The 22,670-nt window shown below is 35.9% G+C and overlaps 2 protein-coding genes across 4 annotated transcripts in view; one reads left to right on the top strand and one right to left on the bottom strand.

Moving 5' to 3' along the window:
• Positions 1 to 1,224: 1,224 nt before the first annotated feature.
• Positions 1,225 to 10,657, bottom strand: LOC131941938 (uncharacterized). Of its 2 annotated transcripts, none has more exons than XM_059301567.1 (7): positions 10,576 to 10,657; positions 7,496 to 9,292; positions 6,856 to 7,031; positions 3,714 to 3,765; positions 3,050 to 3,157; positions 2,619 to 2,738; positions 1,225 to 2,073 (listed from the first exon to the last, which is right to left on the bottom strand). In XM_059301567.1, exons 2-7 carry the CDS (start codon positions 9,270 to 9,272, stop codon positions 1,874 to 1,876), a joined length of 2,433 nt encoding a protein of 810 aa, XP_059157550.1. In that variant the 5' UTR covers positions 9,273 to 9,292; positions 10,576 to 10,657; the 3' UTR covers positions 1,225 to 1,873. The 2 variants fall into 2 exon arrangements, with proteins under 2 accessions (XP_059157550.1, XP_059157549.1); XM_059301566.1 differs by having other exon boundaries at positions 2,619 to 2,741.
• Positions 10,658 to 14,316: 3,659 nt separating this feature from the next.
• Positions 14,317 to 22,670, top strand: part of LOC131941942 (mucin-12) — a 33,958-nt gene continuing 25,604 nt past the window's right edge. Inside the window, exons 1-2 of one of the 2 annotated variants that reach the window (XM_059301573.1) lie at positions 14,317 to 14,465; positions 18,762 to 19,272. In XM_059301573.1, coding sequence (XP_059157556.1) covers positions 18,810 to 19,272 — 463 coding nt within the window. In that variant the 5' untranslated portion in view covers positions 14,317 to 14,465; positions 18,762 to 18,809. Of the gene's footprint in view, positions 14,466 to 18,236; positions 18,331 to 18,761; positions 19,273 to 22,670 lie in introns of those variants that run through there. The other variant, XM_059301572.1, reaches the window with a different exon arrangement.

Here is a 22,670-nt window from a genome sequence, read left to right on the forward strand (position 1 = left end):
CTAAAAATTTCGAAAAATCTGCACATAGGGAAAACCCACAATGGGGAAAATCCCAAAATTACGTGCCACGGATTTATCTTAAAATAACAATAACTTAGTTCTCGCGTTGAGGAGAAAAAGTATTTTAACTATTTATTGAAAGGAATATATTCGCATAAAATTTTAATGTTTGACAGCTAACTAGATTCTTAAATTTTTGTACTGCTTCAAATTATCGGCTTTTAAACAAATTTTATTGTAAATTTTTCAGGATGCAGAATTAGAGCTACTGTTAGTTTTTGAGAATCGTTGCTGACGTTACACAGACACGTAATGCGGGAAATTCCGAAATACTAAAATAGATAAATCGTACTGATTGAACTGATGACCACTCATTTATCTGTTAAAATAGTTTAATAATTGCTTGTTCCTAAAATTTGGGGATGATCTTGTAGCTTAGTTCTAGATCTACATCAATTTTGATAACATTAAATGATTATTCAGAGTCATTATAAACTTTTTAAAAGTAAGCCTGCCCAATTTCCACTGACTTAGACTAGACTTTAAGTACCGCACAAAATCACTATAGCCGCCCTAGCCATGTTACTAATTGTTACCATGGTCATAGGCCTTGGGCCATCAACACTTGTCCACATACACTGTGGTAATTATAAACAAAAGCGGTGTAAAAAAAAAAAAGGTTACTCCATGACAACATAAATAAGGGATATACTGGGGTATACTGTATAGTACGTATAGGTCCTACAAACTATTATTCAGCTAGTAGAAAGTCAAAAGAATGTTTAAATAGAAAATAGTAATAAAAATAGGCCCATCTAATTTTTCTACAGTGATTAGATTGTAAATTATTGATCTAGTTGTCAAACTACAAGGCTTTAATTCATTAGATTTTTTTTTTAAATTTAAAGAGCAGGAAGAAGAGATGTAGGCCTTCGGTGTGGTAGCATACACAATTATTGAAGACCAGGGTGTTCAATTTGAGACTGAAGGAAGGGTAGTGCCTCAGCTTCTATACATCACTTGAGTGAAAGAACAGTGATAAGATTTCAGTACAAATAGTGGTGTAACTGTTGAGCAGACATATTCTTATATATGATAATGCTTCTAAGCTGATATAATATCTGCACTTTGTTAGATGTAGAACTAGACTGTACATATAGATTCAAAAGTAATGTATCTACACACTTACACAGAAATCAGTTTCTGGAAAAAATTGTTAGGAGATATTTTTAAAACTGTTTTATTTATTTCAAAACTATTTAGATTTACATTTTTAGGCTGGTGAAAAAAATAGGTCAGTTGGGAATAAACTAAAAAAATTGGAGAGAGGGGTGTCTCGACAAAGACATCATGTGATCATGTCCTGCAAGAAACATAAAGGAACAATTTGGATCATGCTGTGGACCTACACCATTGACACAGTCCGGATCAGTTTCTAGACAATATGACATTAAAATATGTTATTTCTAAACTATATCATATTATAACTATTTAGATTTAACAAACAAAGCTAACAAAATTTGAAAACCAAGGAAAAAAAAACTCTTCTGTGGAAATTTTCTCAAATAGATGAACAGTTTATTAAATCTTTGTGAACTCTTTTTAATTTTCTATAGAGCATGCTGATTTGAAAAGTGGGGAGTGAGATTTCACAGTAAAATCTGAAGCACCACTTCAGTATGCTTCTGGCATATGAAGGGATTTGAAAACTTGGCTGTCCCCAAATTTTGTCAGGTACTCTGGGTTCATTCATCTCCAGGAAGTCATACTGACATGCCACATTGGCTAACAAATGTGGTTCTATCTTAACACACCATTGTTAGGGTCCTGGTTGAGTATATGTCCTGCCCGTCTAGCAGGGGGGTGTGAGAGGTCAACCCATGAACGCCCGGACAACTCCTTTAACATTGTTCCGGCAAACTGGACAGTCCTTCATGGCCACGGCACAGTCGCTGCAGGAGACCAGGTGACCACAGGGTAGAAACACAACAGCCACCTCCTTGTCCATGCAGATCTTGCACACCGTTTGTTGGCGCAGCTGGTTGTTTTGTTCCTTCAGTTGTCTCAGGCTCTCTGCAACAACAGGAAATTGTAGTCATGACAACAATAGAAAAATACTCTCAATAAAAATAGAAAAATCCTGCCATGAACAACAGAAAAAATACTGTCAACAACTGAAAAATACTCTCAACAAAAATAGAAAAATACTGTCATGAACAACAGAAAAAGACTGTCAACAATAGAAAACACATTCAAAAACAGAAAAATACGTTCAAAATCACAAACTAGCATTGTCAAAACAAAAACTGTAAATGTTTTAAGTAATAGAAAAGAACACCAAAAAATGCCTTTAAAAAACTATAAAAAATTATTCTGCTTATAAAAAAAAGTTAAAAGAAAGGTTAAATAGGCCTACAGGGTGTCATAGTAAATTATGTTTAATTAAATAAGAAAAAAGTATCCCTTTCATCACATAGTTGTTCAGTTTATCAAAATATATTGCTAAAACAATTATCACTGATAAAATTTCCACTGAATCAATGTTTAAATATCAATGTCTCGGTGCCCATTTCAGTACAAAATTTTTTTTAACTAGAATAGCGTAATATATTCCTTACCCAAATCAGATGAGACATCTGTACTTGGGACAACAGCTTGCTGAACTTGACCTTTTGTTGTTCTTAGCTTACCTTCGCTAACTAGGCGCTCGTAGAGTTTGTCAGCTGACAAGATACTTGCTTCTAGGAATTATTTTTAAAAAATAAATGAAAAATTTTACACTTAAAATAATCTAATTAATTTCAACTGTTTTTTTTACAACAAATTTAAGCTGAAACATGAAAAAAAATATATTAAAAAAATCTAGAGTAACTATCATTTAGATGTAGACAGACAAATAATTAGTGAATATTTTTAAAATAATTGGTTTATTTGTAAAAGAATATTTCTGTACATTTTGATGGTCTTGATGTTGTTTATCAATAACAGTATCTAATAAAAATAATGAGCTGACATTAATTAATTAAATGTCAGTTTTAAAAATATTTACCTTCCTCTTTAAGCAACTCTGCTACTGACAAAACATCTTTCATGGAGAATCCCATGTCAACAAGTGTCCTGACAGCTGGATCTCTAGCTAGTGGCGTGTCTTTAGATTCTGAATAGTGGGATTAAATGTGTCTTTAGGTTATGGATAGTGGGATGAAATGTGTCTTCAGATTCTGGATAGTGGGATGAAATGTGTCTTTAGATTTTGGATAGTGGGATGAAATGTGTCCTTAGATTCTACATAGTGGGATAAAAGTGGCTTGTCTTTAGATTCTACTTATTGGGATTAAAGTAGAGTGTCTTTAGATTCTGAATAGTGGGATTAAATGTCTTTATATTCTTTAGTGTTGGATTACAATGTCTTTAGATTGTGAATAAGGTGATTAAATATGTCTTGATATTATACATAGTGGGATTTAAGAGGTGTGTTTTTGGATTCTGAATAGTGGGATGAAATGTGTCTTTAGATTCTGAATAGTGGGATTTAATTCGTCTATTTACATTTTACATAGTGGGATTAAATGTGTCTTTATATTTTATACCATGGGATTTATTATAAATGAATATCAAAAACAACACTAGAGCTAACACAACACCACTAATTTTTATTAAGTCCTGTGTTAAAAAATAAATTTCTTAAACAAGAGGTCTAGATCTATATTTACCTAGCTGAAAAACTCTCTGAGGCATTTTCTCCATTACAAGTTTAAAGGGAATCTAAAAGTAAAATTAATCAGGAAGTCAAAAACACATGTATTATAATCAACAATTTTTTACTGCTAGGTTAGCATTAGTAAAGAAATAACATACAATAATAACAAAAAAATCATTTAATTTTAGCAGGTGTGGCAACAACCTATGACTTAAAGACAATATATGTATATATATGTGTGTGTGTGTGTGTGTATATATATACAGGGGTGCCACTCATTTTCTAAGTGAATCCTGAAAATGAATCCCAAAATTTTACCAATCCTGAAACTAAAATTTGAAATTTTTGAAACCCTGAAACTTAATTTCGCAAGGAATTTCAAAATAAAATGGACTATTATTTCATTATTTTTTTAGACATTTGATTCATATTATGTTCAATTTACATTCCTTTAAAATGGATTTATTTTCTTTGTAACAAGCTTCAAATAAAAATTAATCTTTAAAGGATTGTGCTTACAACAAAATTAGTTTACAATGTTAGTCCCATATCTAGGCCTACCCCATAATGTGCTATTGTAGAACTCCCCCCCCCCCTCCCAGCCAGCTTTTATAACATTACTGTATTTAATTTTTGAGAACTTCCTAGCTTGATTTAAAGTGTGTAGTCAGCCAATTGCTAACCTCTATGTCTTGTTATTGAATAATAAGCGCACTATATGCAGACCCCTAATAAGATTGTCACTGTATTAAAATACAGGGTTGACTTACTGTAGCTATTCAAGGCTTTAATTATTAACAGCCACAACAAAGACCTAAAACCCTGTTTTCCCAATCAACCACCAATGGGGTCATCCATAAATGATGTCACGCTTTTTTGACGATTTTTACCTCCCACCTCCCCTCGGTCACATATCTGTCACAAAAAGCCAGACCCCGCCCTCTAAAATGACGTCACACCTCAGCCTACACCCCCCCCCCCCCACCCCTAAAAATTGCAGTCGAATTTTTCTTAAAATACGATATTTTCCAAGAATCGTGTCTGACCTCTGTCAACATAGAGTATTTTAATCAATTCCTATTACACTTTATTGAAACAATATTCTAAAACGCGAAATAACGGCTAAAATTCGTTTTCTAACATAGCTTTTGGATAATGCAAAAGTGTGATGTCACACTATCTGAACCCCTCCCCCTCATGACAAAATTACGAACCCCCCTCCCCTTACGAGTGTGACGTCATTTATGAACGACCCCAACGCCCCCACCATTGATATACAATTATACATGATGACGTGAAGAAATATCGTGGAAGTTTTAAGTCCATATCGCGGAATAACAGAATTAAGTTAATTTTAAAAATAATTTTTGAAGTAACTACGCTAGTAATACTCATGTCAGAGATGTAGCCGCCCGACTAAGTGAAAAGCTGATTTTTTTTTACAAGCGGTTGGGGGGGGGGGGGGGGGGGGGGCAGTAATAGCGGCTATTTTCTCAGACACGGTACTTCAAGGTTTTTTAAACATTTCAATGACGTTTTACCAAAGTAAAAAAAAACAATTAGATGTAGACCCTGCTAGATTGTGTAACTAAATTATAGCAGGCCTACATATTTTGTTTAATGATATAAAACGATGCAGTTCTAGTTTTTTTTTTCTTGAATCTAGAAGTAGGCCCTTATTTAAAATAACCACGTTAAAATTAAACAGCGCTTGTACTTGTAGAACTGCCTTGACCGAGAGACACGACTCAGACTGTGTTTGCGTGGTCTCGTGACGTAGGTCTTACGGTCAGCGCGACCTTGAAGAAGCGGGTAAGAGGTGGTAAAAATACATAAAATAGTCCTTCAAATAGTTTTTTTCTTTTCTTTTGGTAATACCAAATACAAAAAAAAATTATTTTTTTTTGATCGGAGCAAAATCTTTCGTTTTTTTTTTTAAAAGACCATCGGCGATGCTAGTGAGCTTGATCTAGTACTTGTAGGCTTTAGTTGTTTTATTACACAGCCTAGCAGTATCCCATTGATGACATCACGTAAATAATGCGAGTTTTACCCCCAACCCATATCGTCATAAATAGCCAGACAACCACACCACGAATGACATCAAAAAGTTTCGTCTACAGCCTCACCCATCTGATACAGCCGATTTGTATTTGGTCCTTGGCGCACGCGTGAGATTGTTGCTGACGTCATTTACTATTCATTTTTTTTCGGAAAAGGCCATTAGCGGGAGTGTTGACGATAAAAACGATTTTTACAATGCCAAAATTTTCAAGCTTAAAACGATCTAAATTTTTTTTAAAATGCAAACCCGGAAATTTTCAAACTCAAATCTTGCGAATCCGGAAAGGGAAAAAAATATGATTCTCGAATCCGGAAATCCGGGATATCCCGGAAAAGTGGCACCCCTGTATATATATATATATATATATATATATATATATATATATATACACATAATATATACACATATACATGTATATATATTAGGCTTATAGTATAATAATTTGTATCTAAAAACAACTTTGTAAGTTATATGAATTAACATTAATAATCAGTCACAATTCTTTATCAGATTTGACATAAGCTGCTGATTAGATGTGTGATAAAAAATTCAATTTAAACAAAAGAGTACATTCAAGTATAGATTTTGATAGATTGGATGAGGTGCTAAAATATGACATAGTTTTAGGTTTATCAAAATTGAGTTATACCCAAATAATTCAAGGTTTAGTAGGGCAAGAAAGTGGTAAATTAAAGGTTTAATGAAAGAAAATAAATCATTGGTTAGGCCTACATTAAACCAATTCATGGTTTAACAGAGGGAGACAAAATTAAGTTATAACCAGAAAATATTGGGTTTAACAGTGCATAAAATAGAGCATGTAGGGTTTCACAAAAGAAAAAAAATTGATTACAGGAAGTGAATTCAAAAGGAGATGTAAAAATTATATTTAGGGAGTTTAAAAGAGAGAAAACAAAGAATATTACACCGTAAAATGAAGGTTGAACAAAGTAACATGAGCATGCAGTGAATTCAAAGTTAAACAAAAGAAAAACAAAGTGTGAGTTACATGCAGCAAATTAATGATTTCACGAAAAGAAAACAAAGTAACAGTTGCATGTTGTGAATTGAAGGTCTAACAAAAACAAACCTGGTCGAAGTTCTTGTTTAAATCTTGGACTGTATCAATGAAGACTTGTCCCATTTGCTGGCGTATGTAGGCACATTTAGGGAACCACCTGGCGTGCTCCACCCACACATCATCGTTATCCTCCCAGTTCCGCAAACCACCCCCACAGTAAAAACATCTAGCACAGTCACCATACCCTTTTGATAACAACACAGATTGATTGGGACTAGTTTTATTCAAAATTTTATGTTTGCTGTATTTGGAAAATGGTTTTATATGTCTTGTTTAAAACATTTTATTCAAGCACATTATTAAATAGTGATTTGTCATTAAGTTAAAGAGTATTTGTTGAATAGCCATTCCCAGCAAGTGCTTTTATGACTAGCATAAAGTATCCCTTTCCGACTTGTACATTGTCCAGATACCTTTAATACCTGGTACCCATTAGAGTTGGGTGGATTCAGGAAAATCTTACTACATCTTAGTATCCAAACTTTTACGTTAGCGATCCCTTGCTCTACCACTGGGCCACACCATCCCATTATAGCAAGTGAAACTGTTTTAACATAAGATTCAATCACATGATGTTGCATTTGGCTGTTATTGTAAAACAACTTTGTGGGCATGGCTACTCAACAAAGACACTTTTAAATAATCTCACCAGCATAATAAAACCCAGCATCAGCCAGATCTTGTGTCTTTAAATGATGACCTCTAGGCCATGCATCAAATGTCTCTAGCCTTTTCACCTTCAGGGCATATTCATATCTCTTAGGCCTCTCTGTGATGATGCCTAGCTCTGAATAAGTCGGCCCACGGCCATCTTTTCTGGCCCCTTGGCCAGTTTTTGTCTGCATGACATTGGTGTTTTCACTGTTGGTGTTGGTCTGAGTTATGTCTGTAGGAGTTGAAGCAGCTGCTGCGTTGGAGGTGGTTGCAGTTGCTGGGGGTGGGGGTGCTACGGTAGGGGGTGGGGAAGCCGGGGTGGGGGGTGGGGAAGCTGGGGTCTGGGCTATGGGTACTGTACTGCTATTATTTCGGACAGTATTAGTATCACTATTTCTTACAGCTTCACTGTTATTTCTGACTGGTGTACTGTCACTGTAAAGCTCAAAACTGTTGGAAGTTACCATGTTAGAAGAGGCATCGTTGTCAGATGGTTGGGTAGATGGTGTACTGCTGGCACCTGACTTTCTCTGCTGACTGGCGCCATTTGAACTAGTCTCAGCAGTTAAAAAACTGCTAGCTCTAGGGTACTGTCCTTCTTTAGGGGAATCTGTTTCAATATCACGAGCTTGTGCCTGCTGTGAGTCCCTCTGAACTGCAAGAGACTGCCTACCTGAGGCTTGAGACCCATCTGTTGTTAAATCTTTGCCTGTGGAACCCTTTATCCTCTCTGTCCCTGAGGCTACAGCTAAACTCCCCTGACCCATGTTGTAGAAAAGTGTATTTCCCTTTGTGGGCGCAATCATGGGTACATTGTTGCAGTTGACCCCAGTGACCATGGGGCACTCAGGACAAAGGGTTCTATGAATCTCCGGAATAACATCAAACATAGCCCAGTGTCTCTTTACAGAACAACAGAAGTAGCAGATCACACTGTCATCTGAGCCTTTCCCTACTCCTATATAAGCAAAGCCTTCTGCGGCAAGCAAGATGGCTGATTTGGCTGTATTCTGTGGATACTTGGCAAAAGTGTGAAGCCTCCATTTTTCTTCATTTAACCATGACCAAGGAATATCATCTATAGCTTTCGGGTGCCATGCATTTGCGGTGTTAAAATATACAGAATATACATAAGGATGCCTAATGTGAATATTTCTGTGATGTAAAAGATCATCAAGAACAGTTTTTTTCTTTTCCTCTGAACTACTTTTACCCTTATTAACTAAGTTTACTTTTGAAACATCTAAGTTAATAGTTTGCAAAGAAGTGGCATTACACAGTTTGGAGTTGTCTAGCATCAAACATTTAGAGAACATTTTATCATATTTTACACCATCACACCTAGTATCTATTCTAGGAGAACACTTGTTATAGCTTAGAAACTGCTTAGTACTAATGATGACTACAATTGTCCAACTACTTTCTTTTCCTCTATTAGATTTATGGATAGGGTAAAATAAAAAATTTAAATTATCATTAGAACATTTATCTCTTATCAATAACCAACAAACGACTAATGATATACAATCAGAGCTTGCAGAGAAAAATTCTTGTAGAAGATCTTCAAATTTTGTCCTTATTTCCAACAGACCCTTTTGTAAACTACTATATTTAGAAATCATTTTAAAAATATTTCTAATTTCAGATGAGGATAAATAGTCATTGTTTGGGGGAAGTGAATTTTTGAGTTGGACTTGCTCAGAGTATTGTGAAATTGTTACTTCTATGTATTTCTCAAAGCTTTTGACAGTAAACCTATGTTTCTTTCCCATTTTGATTCCGAATTTTTTACCTGGAAAAATTAAACAAACAAATAAATTATAAATGGTTGTGGTTTTTTTAGACCATATCATTAGACAGAAAGTAGTTTTCTTTTTGTACTGTGTAACAGCAGGCTTTATATATGGTGGGCTACTAGTGGCATGAAAGACTGACAAGGTTAAATTGTATCATATCTGTATTGTTTCTGCTGTTGCAGCTAATGTTAATGCCTGTTCTGTTAAGAGGTCAAGATTAAAATTGGAGTGAGTCAGGGTTGAGTCTAGAGCAGTGACACACAAAAAAAAGACAACAATCACCAGTTATTACCAAATGGTTAGCAAATATGTTAATTAATTTTAATTAAATTCTTTCACTTTTCAGCTAATCTATTCTTATATTTTACCCCTCCCCTCAAATATTGAGCAGCTAGTCAACATTAGGTAAAATAGAAGTCAAGTTTCCCTTTCAGATTTAACAATATTACATAGGCTCATAGGTAGAGAATGAAGTGGAGTTTCTTGACCTCTGCATATGAAGGGATTGTGTGTTAAGCACAAGACCCAAGTACCATTTACTTTTTCTAATGTGAGTCGGGGAGCCTACCCATCAGCAGTGTTTCTTCCAGACTTTTTTCTCAGGGGGGGGGGGGGGCACTTGAATTTTTTTTTGGGGGGGGGGGGGGTAGACTTTCTTTGGGAGGGGGGCACGACACTGTTAAATGTATATAAAATATATATTTTCTATATAAATTCCATCCCCCTCCCCCCCCCCCCCAAGAGATGCCTGGAAGAAACTCTGCCATCAGAGTTGGATTGACTCAGGGACATGTTTCAGTCTCGAGTTCAGATCTAGATCTAGATCTAGATCTAGATTCAAAACCTGGACCATTCGGGCTAGAAGTAGTGTCTAGTAGTTACTAGAATACTAGTAGTTACTACTCGCTACTAGTTCTCTACCATCAGAACAAGAATATTTTTTTTTACATTAAAATACTTTTAACTTTTACAATCTACAAAATTGTCAAACAACTAGTGAAAAATATTAGTTTGAAATAACATGACTAGACTAACTGGCTACACATAGAGACATAGAGTCTAGATCTATATACTATATTAGTTATTAGTTATATAGACTCCATAGAGTCTTAGTCTCGAGAAGAGCCTACTCTACCTCTAACGTCCTACAAAACTGATCTTTCTTTATTCAGTATTCAGTACAACAGTAGATCTAGATCTAGTATGTAATGTATTAGATCTAGTTATGATTCGATCTAGATCTAGATAGAATCTAGAATCTAGTCCATACAATACTTACTTTTTTGGAGAAATTGACCGAGGTAGCAGAAACACCCTTCGCCCTACCTTACGCCATAATATTAAGATTAGGTGCCTACCGGATTTTCCCCGAAAACATTGCCTGTTTGGTGTTGCGAATACTATGGGGACAAAAATTTTGAAAAATTAGATTTTCTAAATCTAGAATCTGAATACTATTTTGTTATGTAGATCTATATTCTATAGATCTGAATGCTCTTTTAAGACTAGGACCAACCGCTTTTTGCATTCCCTAGGATTGGGTGTTCTTTCAAGGAGGAAGGAATTGGGTGTGCATTTAAATTTGTTGCTTTCGCGTTGAATTGTTAGGGGTCGGGAAACCGCTTTGGGCTAAGTGGACTAACTTATAAGGAGGCTCGAATTCAGGGATCCGTACCCAAGACTTTTCGAGTAAGCAGCCGTGCGCCACACCACGACTAAATTTTCCGGGGGAGGGGGCGGACACTAATAAAAGTATATAGGGGTCGTCCTTAAATGACGTCACACTCGTAGGGGGAGAAGGGGTCCGTAATTTTGTGACGGTGTGTGATGAGGGGGAGGGGGGGGGGGTTCAGATGGTGCGACGTCAAACTTTTGCATTATAAAAAAGCAATGTTAGAAAACGAATTTGAGACTTTATTTTGCGTTTTAGAAAACTGTTTTAATAAATTGTAATAACAATTGATTAAAATACTCTATTTTGACAGAGTTCAGACAAGATTTTGGAAAAATATATATTCAACTGCAATTTTGAGGGGGGTTGTAGGCTGAGGTGTGACGTCATTTTAGGGGGGGGGGTCTGGCTTTTGTAACGACGTGTGACGGAGGGGAAGAGGTAAAAATCGTCAAAAAAGCGTGACGTCATTTATGGATGACCCCATATTGTCTAAACAAATTGATTTGATTTTGTTGGGGAGGGGTGGGGGAGGGAGTGCGATAGCCTGAAATAAACTCTGGAGATAGTATATTAATAAAACATTTAGCGGTGGTAACAATACGCGAATAATGGTGCCGAAAGAATCTCTGTACTGAACTCAACGAAAACTGTTTATTATTAAGTTAAAGTGGGCTAATATGCCCTAAATGACACCATAAAAAAAAATTTATCGAAGGGACATGCTTAATGTGGCGTCATTTGTGAGGCGTCTGACATTTGATTGGAGGAAAAAAAAATTCAATAGAATTCTTGAAGCTAACATCATTCACGGAAGACCAGTTATTTCGGAGAGCGGAAAAAAGACAGGAAATAAAGCCACAGAAAAATAGTCACACTTATTGCTTTGAAAAAAAGTCATGGATAAAAGTCACAAAGGAAAACTTTAATCGGAAAAATAAGTCACAGAAGTAAAGTCACAGAAATAAAGTAACAGAAAATAGACAAAAACGTGTTTAAGAAATATTTAGACTTACTTGTTGAGAATTGTAAAATTTCGGGCTACTTTTTTCCTACAATCGTTATTTCAGGGTCTATAATCTAATACCATCGCTTCACCCTTTGTGGTTCAGTTTATAGTTGTTTCCCGTATAATATTAGGCCTATTTGAAGATTTAAAAGTAGGGCCTTAATTTTAAAATTGATTAAATACTTTAATTATGACGGAACTTAAATGAATTTAATAAATCGGTTAGGTAGAAGTAGAAGGGCACAAATTGTTTACAGAAATACTGAAATAGCCTATCTGCACAATTACATATTATTATAATACTAGCCGACCCGGCCAGGCCCTGCACTGGCATCTCTGAAAAACGTATCTGTAAAGGACCATAACATGTGTGTTTAGTAATCAGCAGTTATTCGGCATTGCCCACCCTAACCACAACCAACCAAAACACACAAAAAACGCAAACATAACACTAACACATGGGACGGAGTGGTCTAGCGGTAGAGAGCTGGACTGCTAACCCGTAAGTCTCGAGTTCGAATCCGGGTTCAAGTCAGTAGACCGTCCCTGAGTCCACCCACCTCTGATGGGTACCTAACTCATGTTAGGGTAAGTAAAGGCGGCTGGGCATAGTGCTGACCACACTATCTCTTCATATGCCGAGGTCACAGCAACAAGTGAACTCTACTTCATTTGCCCCATAGACCGTCAGGTTTGAAAGGGAACCTTTACTTTTTTAACACTAACACAAAACAAACACAAACGAAAACACAAAAACAAACGCAAAGACAAACCCAACCACAAACACAAAGAAAACACAAACACTAACGCAAACAAAAAAGCAAACGAAAACAAATCCAAACGCAAAAACAAACCCAACCACAACCAAACAAAACCAAAACACACCAAAAAAAAAAACAACGCAAACATAACACAAACGCAAACACAAACGGAAACAGAAAAACAAACGCAAACACAATCACAAACACAAAGAAAACACAAACGCAAAGAAAAAAAGCAAACGAAAACACAAACGAAAAGAAAAAAAGCAAGCGAAAACAAACCCAAATCCAAACGCAAACACAACCACAAACGCAAACCCAAACTCAAACACAAAGAAAACACAAACGCAAAGATAAACTCAAAGTGTCCACAGTCTAGCCAGTCGCACCATGACGACGTGAGGCGTAACCGCCCGATTCAACTTAGTAAATGACTATAGTGCCCAACTTATTCATAGTCTTTTGAACTCACTTACGCGAACGTAGGTACCATAGCGTACACGGGAAGGCCCGTGTCGGGGTGCCGGAGGACGCCTGGATTTGATTCACTTAAAGACTATAGTAACCTTTCTTATCCATAGTCTATCGCACTGTTTAAAACGAAATTATGCAGCATAGCGCTCACATGATAGCCCAGGGCGTAAAATCGAACCGTGCATGGGCGCCAGCGGACGCACCTGTTTCAATTAAGTGAACAAAATTATAATACTCCAAGCTTATCCGTAAATGGAAAGAAATAAACATATAGGATGTGTAGGACCTGGCTCATTAAATGTTATTGATTTAAAAAAATAATTAGTAAACAGTATGTTCAGTGTATAGAATAAATAAAAGGCAGTATTAAAAATACCAACGACATTGCACTTAATCAATCCCCGCTAATTATGGAAAAAAAAATTTTTCCTAACACCAAAACAAAGTAATAAAAAGTAAATTCTTTCTTCCCCCGATTTAATGGGGTTTTTAAAGGGAAGTAACTGTGTTTTCCAAATCAAGGGACGTTATGAGAACTAAAGGACAAAATGCAAATACATTTCAGACACAATTTTAGAAATTTTATAAACGTTGATACACTTTTTTTTTAATTTTATGTAATGTTCATAATTGAAAATTATTATTCTAAGTATATAAAATGAAAATTGTTTTTAAAGACTTTCAATAGTAATTTTTTTACACATAAATTTATACCATGAGCACTATAATAATATAACACTTAAATCCATCTAAGTATCCACAACAAACATTTTACAAACCTTTCACAAATAGAATTGATCTTTATTTATTAGATTATAGATTCTAGATCTAGATCTATTCTCAAAAGGTGAAGAATTTATTTTTAAAAAGCTAGCAAAATTTGTAAAATGGCACTGTTTCATAAAGGTTAAGTAGGAGGTAGATCTAGAAGAAATACAATTTTTTTATTGGTAATAAAAACTGACCTTGTAGTATGTACTTCATCAGAAATCAAGCATCTTAATGCAACTTTTTGGCTCTTATAAAATTATTAAAACGACGAAACTGTTGAATAAAAAATATTATTCAGGGGAGGTCATTCAATTTACATAGACCGCAACGTCAACAGTGCATTGACTGCTGTGTTTCTAGAGAATTTTACACGCTCAGTGGAAAGTGGATACGTTTCACTGTGTTTATTACTTTTTATAAATCGTTTTTTATTATGAAAATATCTTTTTAATCACGTATTTTGAAACTTAATTCTGATAAAGGTATCAATTTTTACTCATTCCACTGTATTAAACTTCCTTCAATTAATGAAACATAATACATATGGAAAATGTTTAACTTTTTACTTTAGGCCTTAGGCCTAATCAGTTTATTTATTATTAAGTAATATTAAGACTTAAGAAGTTAGTTTAGGCCTAATGTTTATTAAATTATTATTAGTAATATTAGCCTACTATACTTACTAAAGTCCTAAAAATAAAAAAAAGTAAGTTAAGTAAGTAAACAAACTAACTAGACTCTAGCTTCTAGGTCCTAAGACCTAAACTAAAAATAAGATTTTATTTATTTTTTATTTAATAGGCCATTGATTGCCACAGTGTGGATAGGGCATAGAATGATGTAATTAATTAGTAGGCCTAGCCTATAAAACTATTTTGAGTATTTAGGCCTACTATTACCAGAGGCGTAGCGATGGGGGGGGCAGGGGGTACATTTGTCCCCGGGTGCCGACCTTAGGGGGTGCCAAAATGAGCTGTAAAAACAAATTAAAATGTCATTTTAGCTGCATTTTTGCAGTTTGAGTGGGGTGGGGTTGCAAATCGAAAGTTTGAAGGGGGGGGGTGCAAATTGAAAATATGCTCCCAAGGGGGGAGCCAAATTGAAAGTTTGACCCGGGCGCCGGGAAGGGTCGCTACGCCTCTGACTATTACTATTATTATTCTAGATCTAGCAGTAATCACTTAGTAATGTAATTGTAATATCTTTAATTAAATCTTATCTAATGTATGAATATATCTAATCTATCATAGATAGTACAATCATATTCATACTTAAATAACTATCATAATCAGACACAATCACATAATGTTGATGACTTAATAATAATATTCATAAGTAATGTGTTTATTTAGAATTTAGGCCTTATCATTCTGTTGTAACTTTTTTTACTTTCTCATATACAGAGCATGGAAAAAGTACTGTAATTGTGCACAAAAATCACATGAAATTTTGACAGTTTCCACCATTTTTCTTCTCAGTACTTCATCATAAACAGAGTATAGGGGACTTCTTTTAATCTGGCAAAAATTCCAAATCAAGATTTATTAAAATTTCTGCGTTTGCCGCGTAATCGAGTCGGAAAAACTGGACTTTGCAATTCTGTCCGTGTGTGTATGGATGTGTGTCTGTAAACACGATAACTTGAGTACCATTACAGCTAGATTGATGAATTTCATATATAAGTATTATATCAATTTTGTAGTTCTCTATCAATTTTTCAGCGATTTCCGATAACCGGAAGTGTGGAACTTATTCTACTTTCAATTTTTCAAAAGCCTATAACTTGAGTACTTTTTTCAAATAGATAAACCAAATTTCACATATAAGTAAAAGATCTAATTCTCTGCCTTCTGTCAAAATATTGAGTAATTTCCGTTGACCGGAAGTAGTAATTTTATGCTATTTCCGATTTCTCAAAAACGTATGTGAATTTATAAAGTACTAATAATATCCCGCACTATTATGCACATTTTGTTTGGTGTTCACTTGGTGTGCAATTCTATGAGATTCTATTCTATTTTAAAAAGTTTAAGCATTTAAAATGGATTAAAAATCATGTCTATATCCCGAGTTGCCATCCCCTGTTGTTTTATATAAGAATATTCAAGCATAGTTCTGACCACACTCTCACTTAATATTCTGGTCACCTTTTTCTCCCCCATTAACTGCCAGGTTCTAAAGGGTCACTTGTTATGCAAGATGTAAAATGCCAAGCTGAAGTCTTAGTTATTGGAAAATTTAAATGAATTGAAATTAGTTAGTCAGTTACATGACTGTTCTTTTTTTATAAGTATTATAACATATGAATGTATTGTGTTTATTCCTAAGCCTAATGCTCTATTCAAATTTAAAAAGTAGACACACCAGGTGTAATAATTTTATTTACCATTTAAATTTTTTAGTTTTTGGTTAAATTAGCCATAGACTTTGTTGACAAGATGGTATCGATGCTATTGATAATGTTACTGGGTTGGCGTGGTTGAGTCGGTAAAGCTCATGGTTGCTAAACCGAAAAATCTTGAGTTTGAACCCTTGGGCAGATGAGGCTCGTGAGCTGGGGACAGCCACTCTTCTAGAAGAGACAACTCCAAAATCAAACAACTGCTGCCTTGTAGTTTGTTCTTGGTTGGACAAAGGCTATGTAAGCAAATGCAAAAAGAGAAGCAGGCTGAAATCTGAGTCAATGGCCTCCATGGTGCATAACCAGTTGACACGAATACTTAATTGTGTTGGAGGGAATCTCTTCCAACATTAAAATGAAGAAGAAGAAGAAGAAGCTAATGTTACTTTACTGTCTTTATACTTTGGGTTAACTTATTAAGGCTAGGTTGCATTGATCATTAATACCAATACAAACCAGGATATAAAGAACGAACTAGTAATTAATCATCTACAACTACAATGAGCATATTCTCCTATCAACTTACTTTGAATAAACTTTAAGTAAGTCAGTTTTAAAGAAAAATGTTTGCTTTATTTTACTAAACACATTTTAGTCACAAGGATCACCTGTCTTAAAATAAATTGAAAATAATTGATAATTATCTCAGAAGCAGGTGTCATATGAGTGTTCAATACATCTCAATCAGGCAAATAATAGCGGCTAACCTAACCACCTGTTATGGTATGCTTAATTTAAAGTATTAAGTCTTCTCTTATTTCTGTTTGTTGGACCTAAACTTATGGTGGATTCATTACTTTTGAAATAAAAAGTGTCCTTACATTTACTCCAAAGTTTTGCAATCTCTTTTATTTAAAAAAATCCCTAAAATGCTGTAGGTCTCCTACTTTCCAAAACTAGCAAATTCAAATTTATACTTTGAATCCTCCTGGCTCATCCATAATTTAACCCTAGCCCAAACCCTCTCTGGTTACCATCTAACACTACAGTTCTGTTTTTTTCTGCCTGAACTGGTTGTTATCTTTTCAGTTTTTACCACTCCAAAGGGCAATAGCTTCTCTGTAACAGCTGGCCAAAATCACTGCTCACTTTGTCAACTGCATTTTCTTTCATCTGAACATGGGCAAGTGTCTCACACAGTGTCTCTTAGAGTTCTGGCATTGTTAGGGTGAATTCAAGTGTTGATACAAATCTCAAGGCAACAGTTGTAACTGCTCACTTTGTCAACTGCATTTTCTTTCATCTGAACATGGGCAAGTGTCTCACACAGTGTCTCTTAAGGTTCTGGCATTGTTATGGTGAATTCAAGTGGTGATACAAATCTGAAGGCAACAGTTGTCAATGGTGCTGTTGGGATTGTCATGCCACATAAATAAGATTTGGTTCACATTTTGAGATAGAGCTGGCAATGACTGAGATGACAATATGTATTGTAATAAAACAACTGTGATACAATTACTATCTTAAAATTTTTCTGCCAATGTTTTTGTAGTACAATTTACTATGTTGTGGTATTTAGTAAATCTTGTAAAATAAAACAATTCAATTTTGTTAAAAAATACATCATCTTAAAATTGTTATTTACTGATGTATACTTTTTTAAAGTTAGTTAAGTTTTGACTATAAACTTCACAATAGATTCCATAATTCAACCTAGATAACTAAGGGTATGTCACCACTTCAAACTATTGGACCTTGATGGTGAGGGGAGCTGTATGGTATTGGTAGCTCACTCAGCACACTTGTTACTTAGGTTCAAAGGTTATGTAAATCACTTAACAGGTGACAGGAAATCAATAAGGTTGAAGTTTAATTAGTGGCCCAAACATGCTGTGTTAGTTTTATATTAAATAAAAATATGTTTTGTGTGATAAGCTCACTGTAGTTGGTGAAACCTTGCAGTCAAATGTGGTCATTCTGATGGACTACTGTGTTAACATGTTTAGGTTAGATTAGCTTAGGTTATATTAGGTTATGTCTGGTTTGGTTAGGCTAGGTAGGCAAGTCTAGGCTAGGTCACCCCTTCATTTAGTTATTGAGCTAATCTGTCCTGTTGCTTACATTGGTAACCCATCTTACTTAAGGTAACATCTCTAGTGTTTTCTTTGCCTGCATCTTTTAAAGGCTGGCAAACTCCATTTGACTGCCTGTCTTTGTGTCAACTTTTTAAAATTTATTTATGTCTTTTTCTCCCCTCCAGACTGCACATAAGGCGGAGTTGTGATGTTGACGTGTCTAAAATGTTTTTCTCCCTTTCAGACTGCACATGAGGTGGAGTTGTGATGTTGACGTGTCTAAAATGTTTTTCTCCCTTTCAGACTGCACATGAGGTGGAGTTGTGATGTTGACGTGTCTAAAATGTTTTTCTCCCTTTCAGACGGCACATGAGGCGTGGTTGTGATGTTGATGTGTCTAAAATGCTACCATGTCACAGCCCATGATGCAAGAGGATGACGACGATGAACTTTTCCTACCCAGCTTTCCTAACCCGCAGCTAACACACCTACAGAGGTCGGCTTACACCTTCCCTAACAATGGGGAGACATCACCAGAGAGCGACGACACCTGTTTTTCTAACTCGCTTATGCAGAAAGAGGACCAGTCACTGCAGGGTGACAATTTTCTCCACAACCTGGAGCAGTCCAAGACAGATGATGTACTGAGAGGCCGCGTCCAGAGGCAGGGGTCAATTGTCGATGGCCTCTTGCATGAGATCTATGACCGCTGGCACTGTGGGCGGAGCGACAGCATTGATAGTGACACGTTGACAGAATGCTCCAGTACGTCAGAGTTTTTCTTCCACAGCAGGCACGAGCCTGGAGGCTACCACTCTGCTATAGAGAAACGCCATGCTGGTCAGCTGAACAAGTCTTTCCTGCAAAGCCAGAGTGAGTAGCTTCGGTTTTTATACATCTACAGTACTGTAGCCGAGTTTATTCTTGTGGTACAGCTGTTACTGTCAGGGTTAGGATTCATCTGAGGTAAAGGATTAAGGTCTGGATAAAGACTAGGATTATGGCTATGGTTAGGACCAAGGTAGTTAAGTAATAAGAGCAAAGAAAATATCCTTTAACAAATGCACCCTGCAGATGTATTACTAGGCATAATATATTAAAAAAATAAAGGAAAACTGATAGAACAATCTTATTTAATTTTTCTGTTCAACAAACCTAGTTATTAGATTATATTGTAATATTTGTATTCATACACTATTATTTTATTTGTTATCGTATTTGCTTTTACAGAATATAAATTGCTTAAAAAAATAACATTTCACTAGCAACATTAACATATCTTATTTAGCATCACTGGTCAGCCACTAAATTATTCAGCTTGTAACCCCTGCATTCAAACATTTTATTACCCATGGTGTGCTAAACACATTTGCTACTATGCATGGAAAATATTCGTTCTATTACTGCATGTGTATAGTATTTGTGGTTGATGTTTTATTCAAAGAGTAGCTGAAACAGTGCTGGTCTATTAGCTGTTCATTCACCCATGCATAAAGTGTAGGACTACATGCAGGGTAGTGCTATGTATAGGAATAAGCTATAAATAGATTAGGGCTATATAGAAACCTGTCAATGAAAGAATTACAGGTGTTGGGTTTACAGCATTTTAGTGTATATATAAATGTATGTGTATATATATTTGTGTGTGTGCATGTATATATACACACACACACGCACACACACACACACACGCACGCACGCATACACACACACACACACACACATGCATACATAGATATATATATATGCATACATAGATATATATGTGTTTGTATGTAGGTATATATACACACCTACAGTATAAACTTCATTTATTGTATTCTTGTATTGTTAGACCTAGCTTGAGTGTGTTATTAATTTTCCCCAATCAATAATTCATTCACTGTTCACATGGCATCAGCTGTTTTCTTTTTTCAAGCTCCGTACACAGCCCCACCCCTCATGTAAACAGCCCCACCCCTCATGGTTGGGTAGGGTCCATGCATTACATCTGTCAATTTAAAAACTCTACAAATCATGTATTATTTCTACCTAGTTAAAACTCTATAGACTGTTCATTATTTCTGTCTAATTAAAATACCATTGACCATGCATTATGTCTGTCTAATTAAAACACAATATACCGTACATTATGTCTGTTTTTTAAAACACCATAGACCATTCCTTGTGTCTGTCAGATTTAAACACCATAGACCAGAGGCGTAGCGAGAGGGGAGGGGGGGCAGGGGGTGCGGACCGCACTAGGTGACACCAGTTAGGGGGGTGACACCAAGGCAAAAAATAGCAAAATATATAGAGAAAAACTTGAGGGGGGTGCAAATCGAAAGTTTGAGGGGGGTTTGCAAATTGAAAATTTGAAAGTTTGTCACCGGGAAGGGTCGCTGCGTCTCTGTGGGGGGTGACACCATTAAGTGCCGCACCGGGTGACACCCAACCTCGCTACACCACTGCCATAGACCATGCCTTATGTCTGTCAGATTTAAACACCATAGACCATGCCTTATGTCTGTCAGATTTAAACACCATAGACCATGCCTTATGTCTGTCAGATTTAAACACCATAGACCATGCCGTATGTCTGTCAGATTTAAACACCATAGACCATGCCGTATGTCTGTCAGATTTAAACACCATAGACCATGCCTTATGTCTGTCAGATTTAAACACCATAGACCATGCCGTATGTCTGTCAGATTTAAACACCATAGACCACGCCTTATGTCTGTCAGATTAAAATACCATAAACCACGCCTTATGTCTGTCAGATTTAAACACCATAGACCATGCCTTATGTCTGTCAGATTTAAACACCATAGACCATGCCTTATGTCTGTCAGATTAAACACCATAGTTCCATAGCTGATGCTTGTATTAAGTAAGCCATACAACTGATATCTGTAACCATAGGTAAACTACAGGTGGTTTAGAAGTTTCACGCCCTTAAAAGTGTAGTATCAAATGGTTATTGCTGATCACATATTGTGTCTGATTTATGGTTTATAAAAATATTTGTATTCATTTAATACAAGTCTGTTAACAATGGGAAATTGGAATAGAGGATGTTAGAGACAAGTGGGGGGTTAAAAAAATATATTATTGTGTTTAAAGATAAAGAAACTACTTGATGGAAGTTTGGAGAGAATGGTTGTGTAGAAATAGCTACCATTTGTTTTGTGTAGAAATACAAGCCATTAATGTTGACGTACAAGTGTGTTGTAAATGGATATATAGGCTACACATCTACAGCGGATGTTGACACATCCACAATCACAATGAGCTGAATAGTTGATGTATTTCTTACATATTCTTTTAAATTAACATATCTATCCAATATCTGACACATCCACCCAATATCTGATACTTCCACCCAATATCTGAAACATCTACCCAATATCTGACACATCCACCCAATATCTGACACATCCACCCAATATCTGACACATCTACCCAATATCTGACACATCCACCCAATATCTGACACACCCACCCAATATCTGACACATCCACCTAATATCTGACACATCCACCCAATATATGACACACCCACCCAATATTTGACACATCCACCCAATATCTGACACATCCACCTAATATCTGACACATCCACCCAATATCTGACACACCCACCTAATATCTGACACATCCACCCAATATCTTACTTTTCTTCTCGATTTTTTAATTTTGCACTCTATTTCTCACCCTTTTTATACGTCTTGCATACAACCTGTACATTACACAAAGTAAATATATTTCATATACATAGCTTCACACACATCCACTTTATCCTATGCACATTTCACCTACATATATCCTAATCCTTACACACCAACTCATGCGGCAGACTATGAGCTTGCTCAGTGTAATGCACCGGGTGGATGTCTGAACACTTAAGATACTTCATCCAATACCTCGCCTATATTACAGCGGCTCTAGATACCCAATACCACGCCTATATTACAGCGGCCCTAGATACTCAATATTACGCTTATATTACAGCGGCTCTAAATACCCAATACCACGCCTATATTACAGCGGCCCTAGATACCCAATACCATGCCTATATAGCGACTCTAGATACCCAATACCACGCCTATATTACAGCGGCCCTAGATACTCAATATTACGCTTATATTACAGCGGCTCTAGATACCCAATACCACGCCTATATTACAGCGGCCCTAGATACTCAATATTACGCTTATATTACAGCGGCTCTAGATACCCAATACCACGCCTATATTACCGTTACCAAAAGCCGCACCAGATACAGC

Source organism: Physella acuta, unplaced genomic scaffold (assembly GCF_028476545.2).
Source record: "Physella acuta isolate Inbredline_101_S28 unplaced genomic scaffold, ASM2847654v3 ptg000378l, whole genome shotgun sequence".
NCBI classification, from domain to species: Eukaryota; Metazoa; Mollusca; class Gastropoda; family Physidae; genus Physella; species Physella acuta.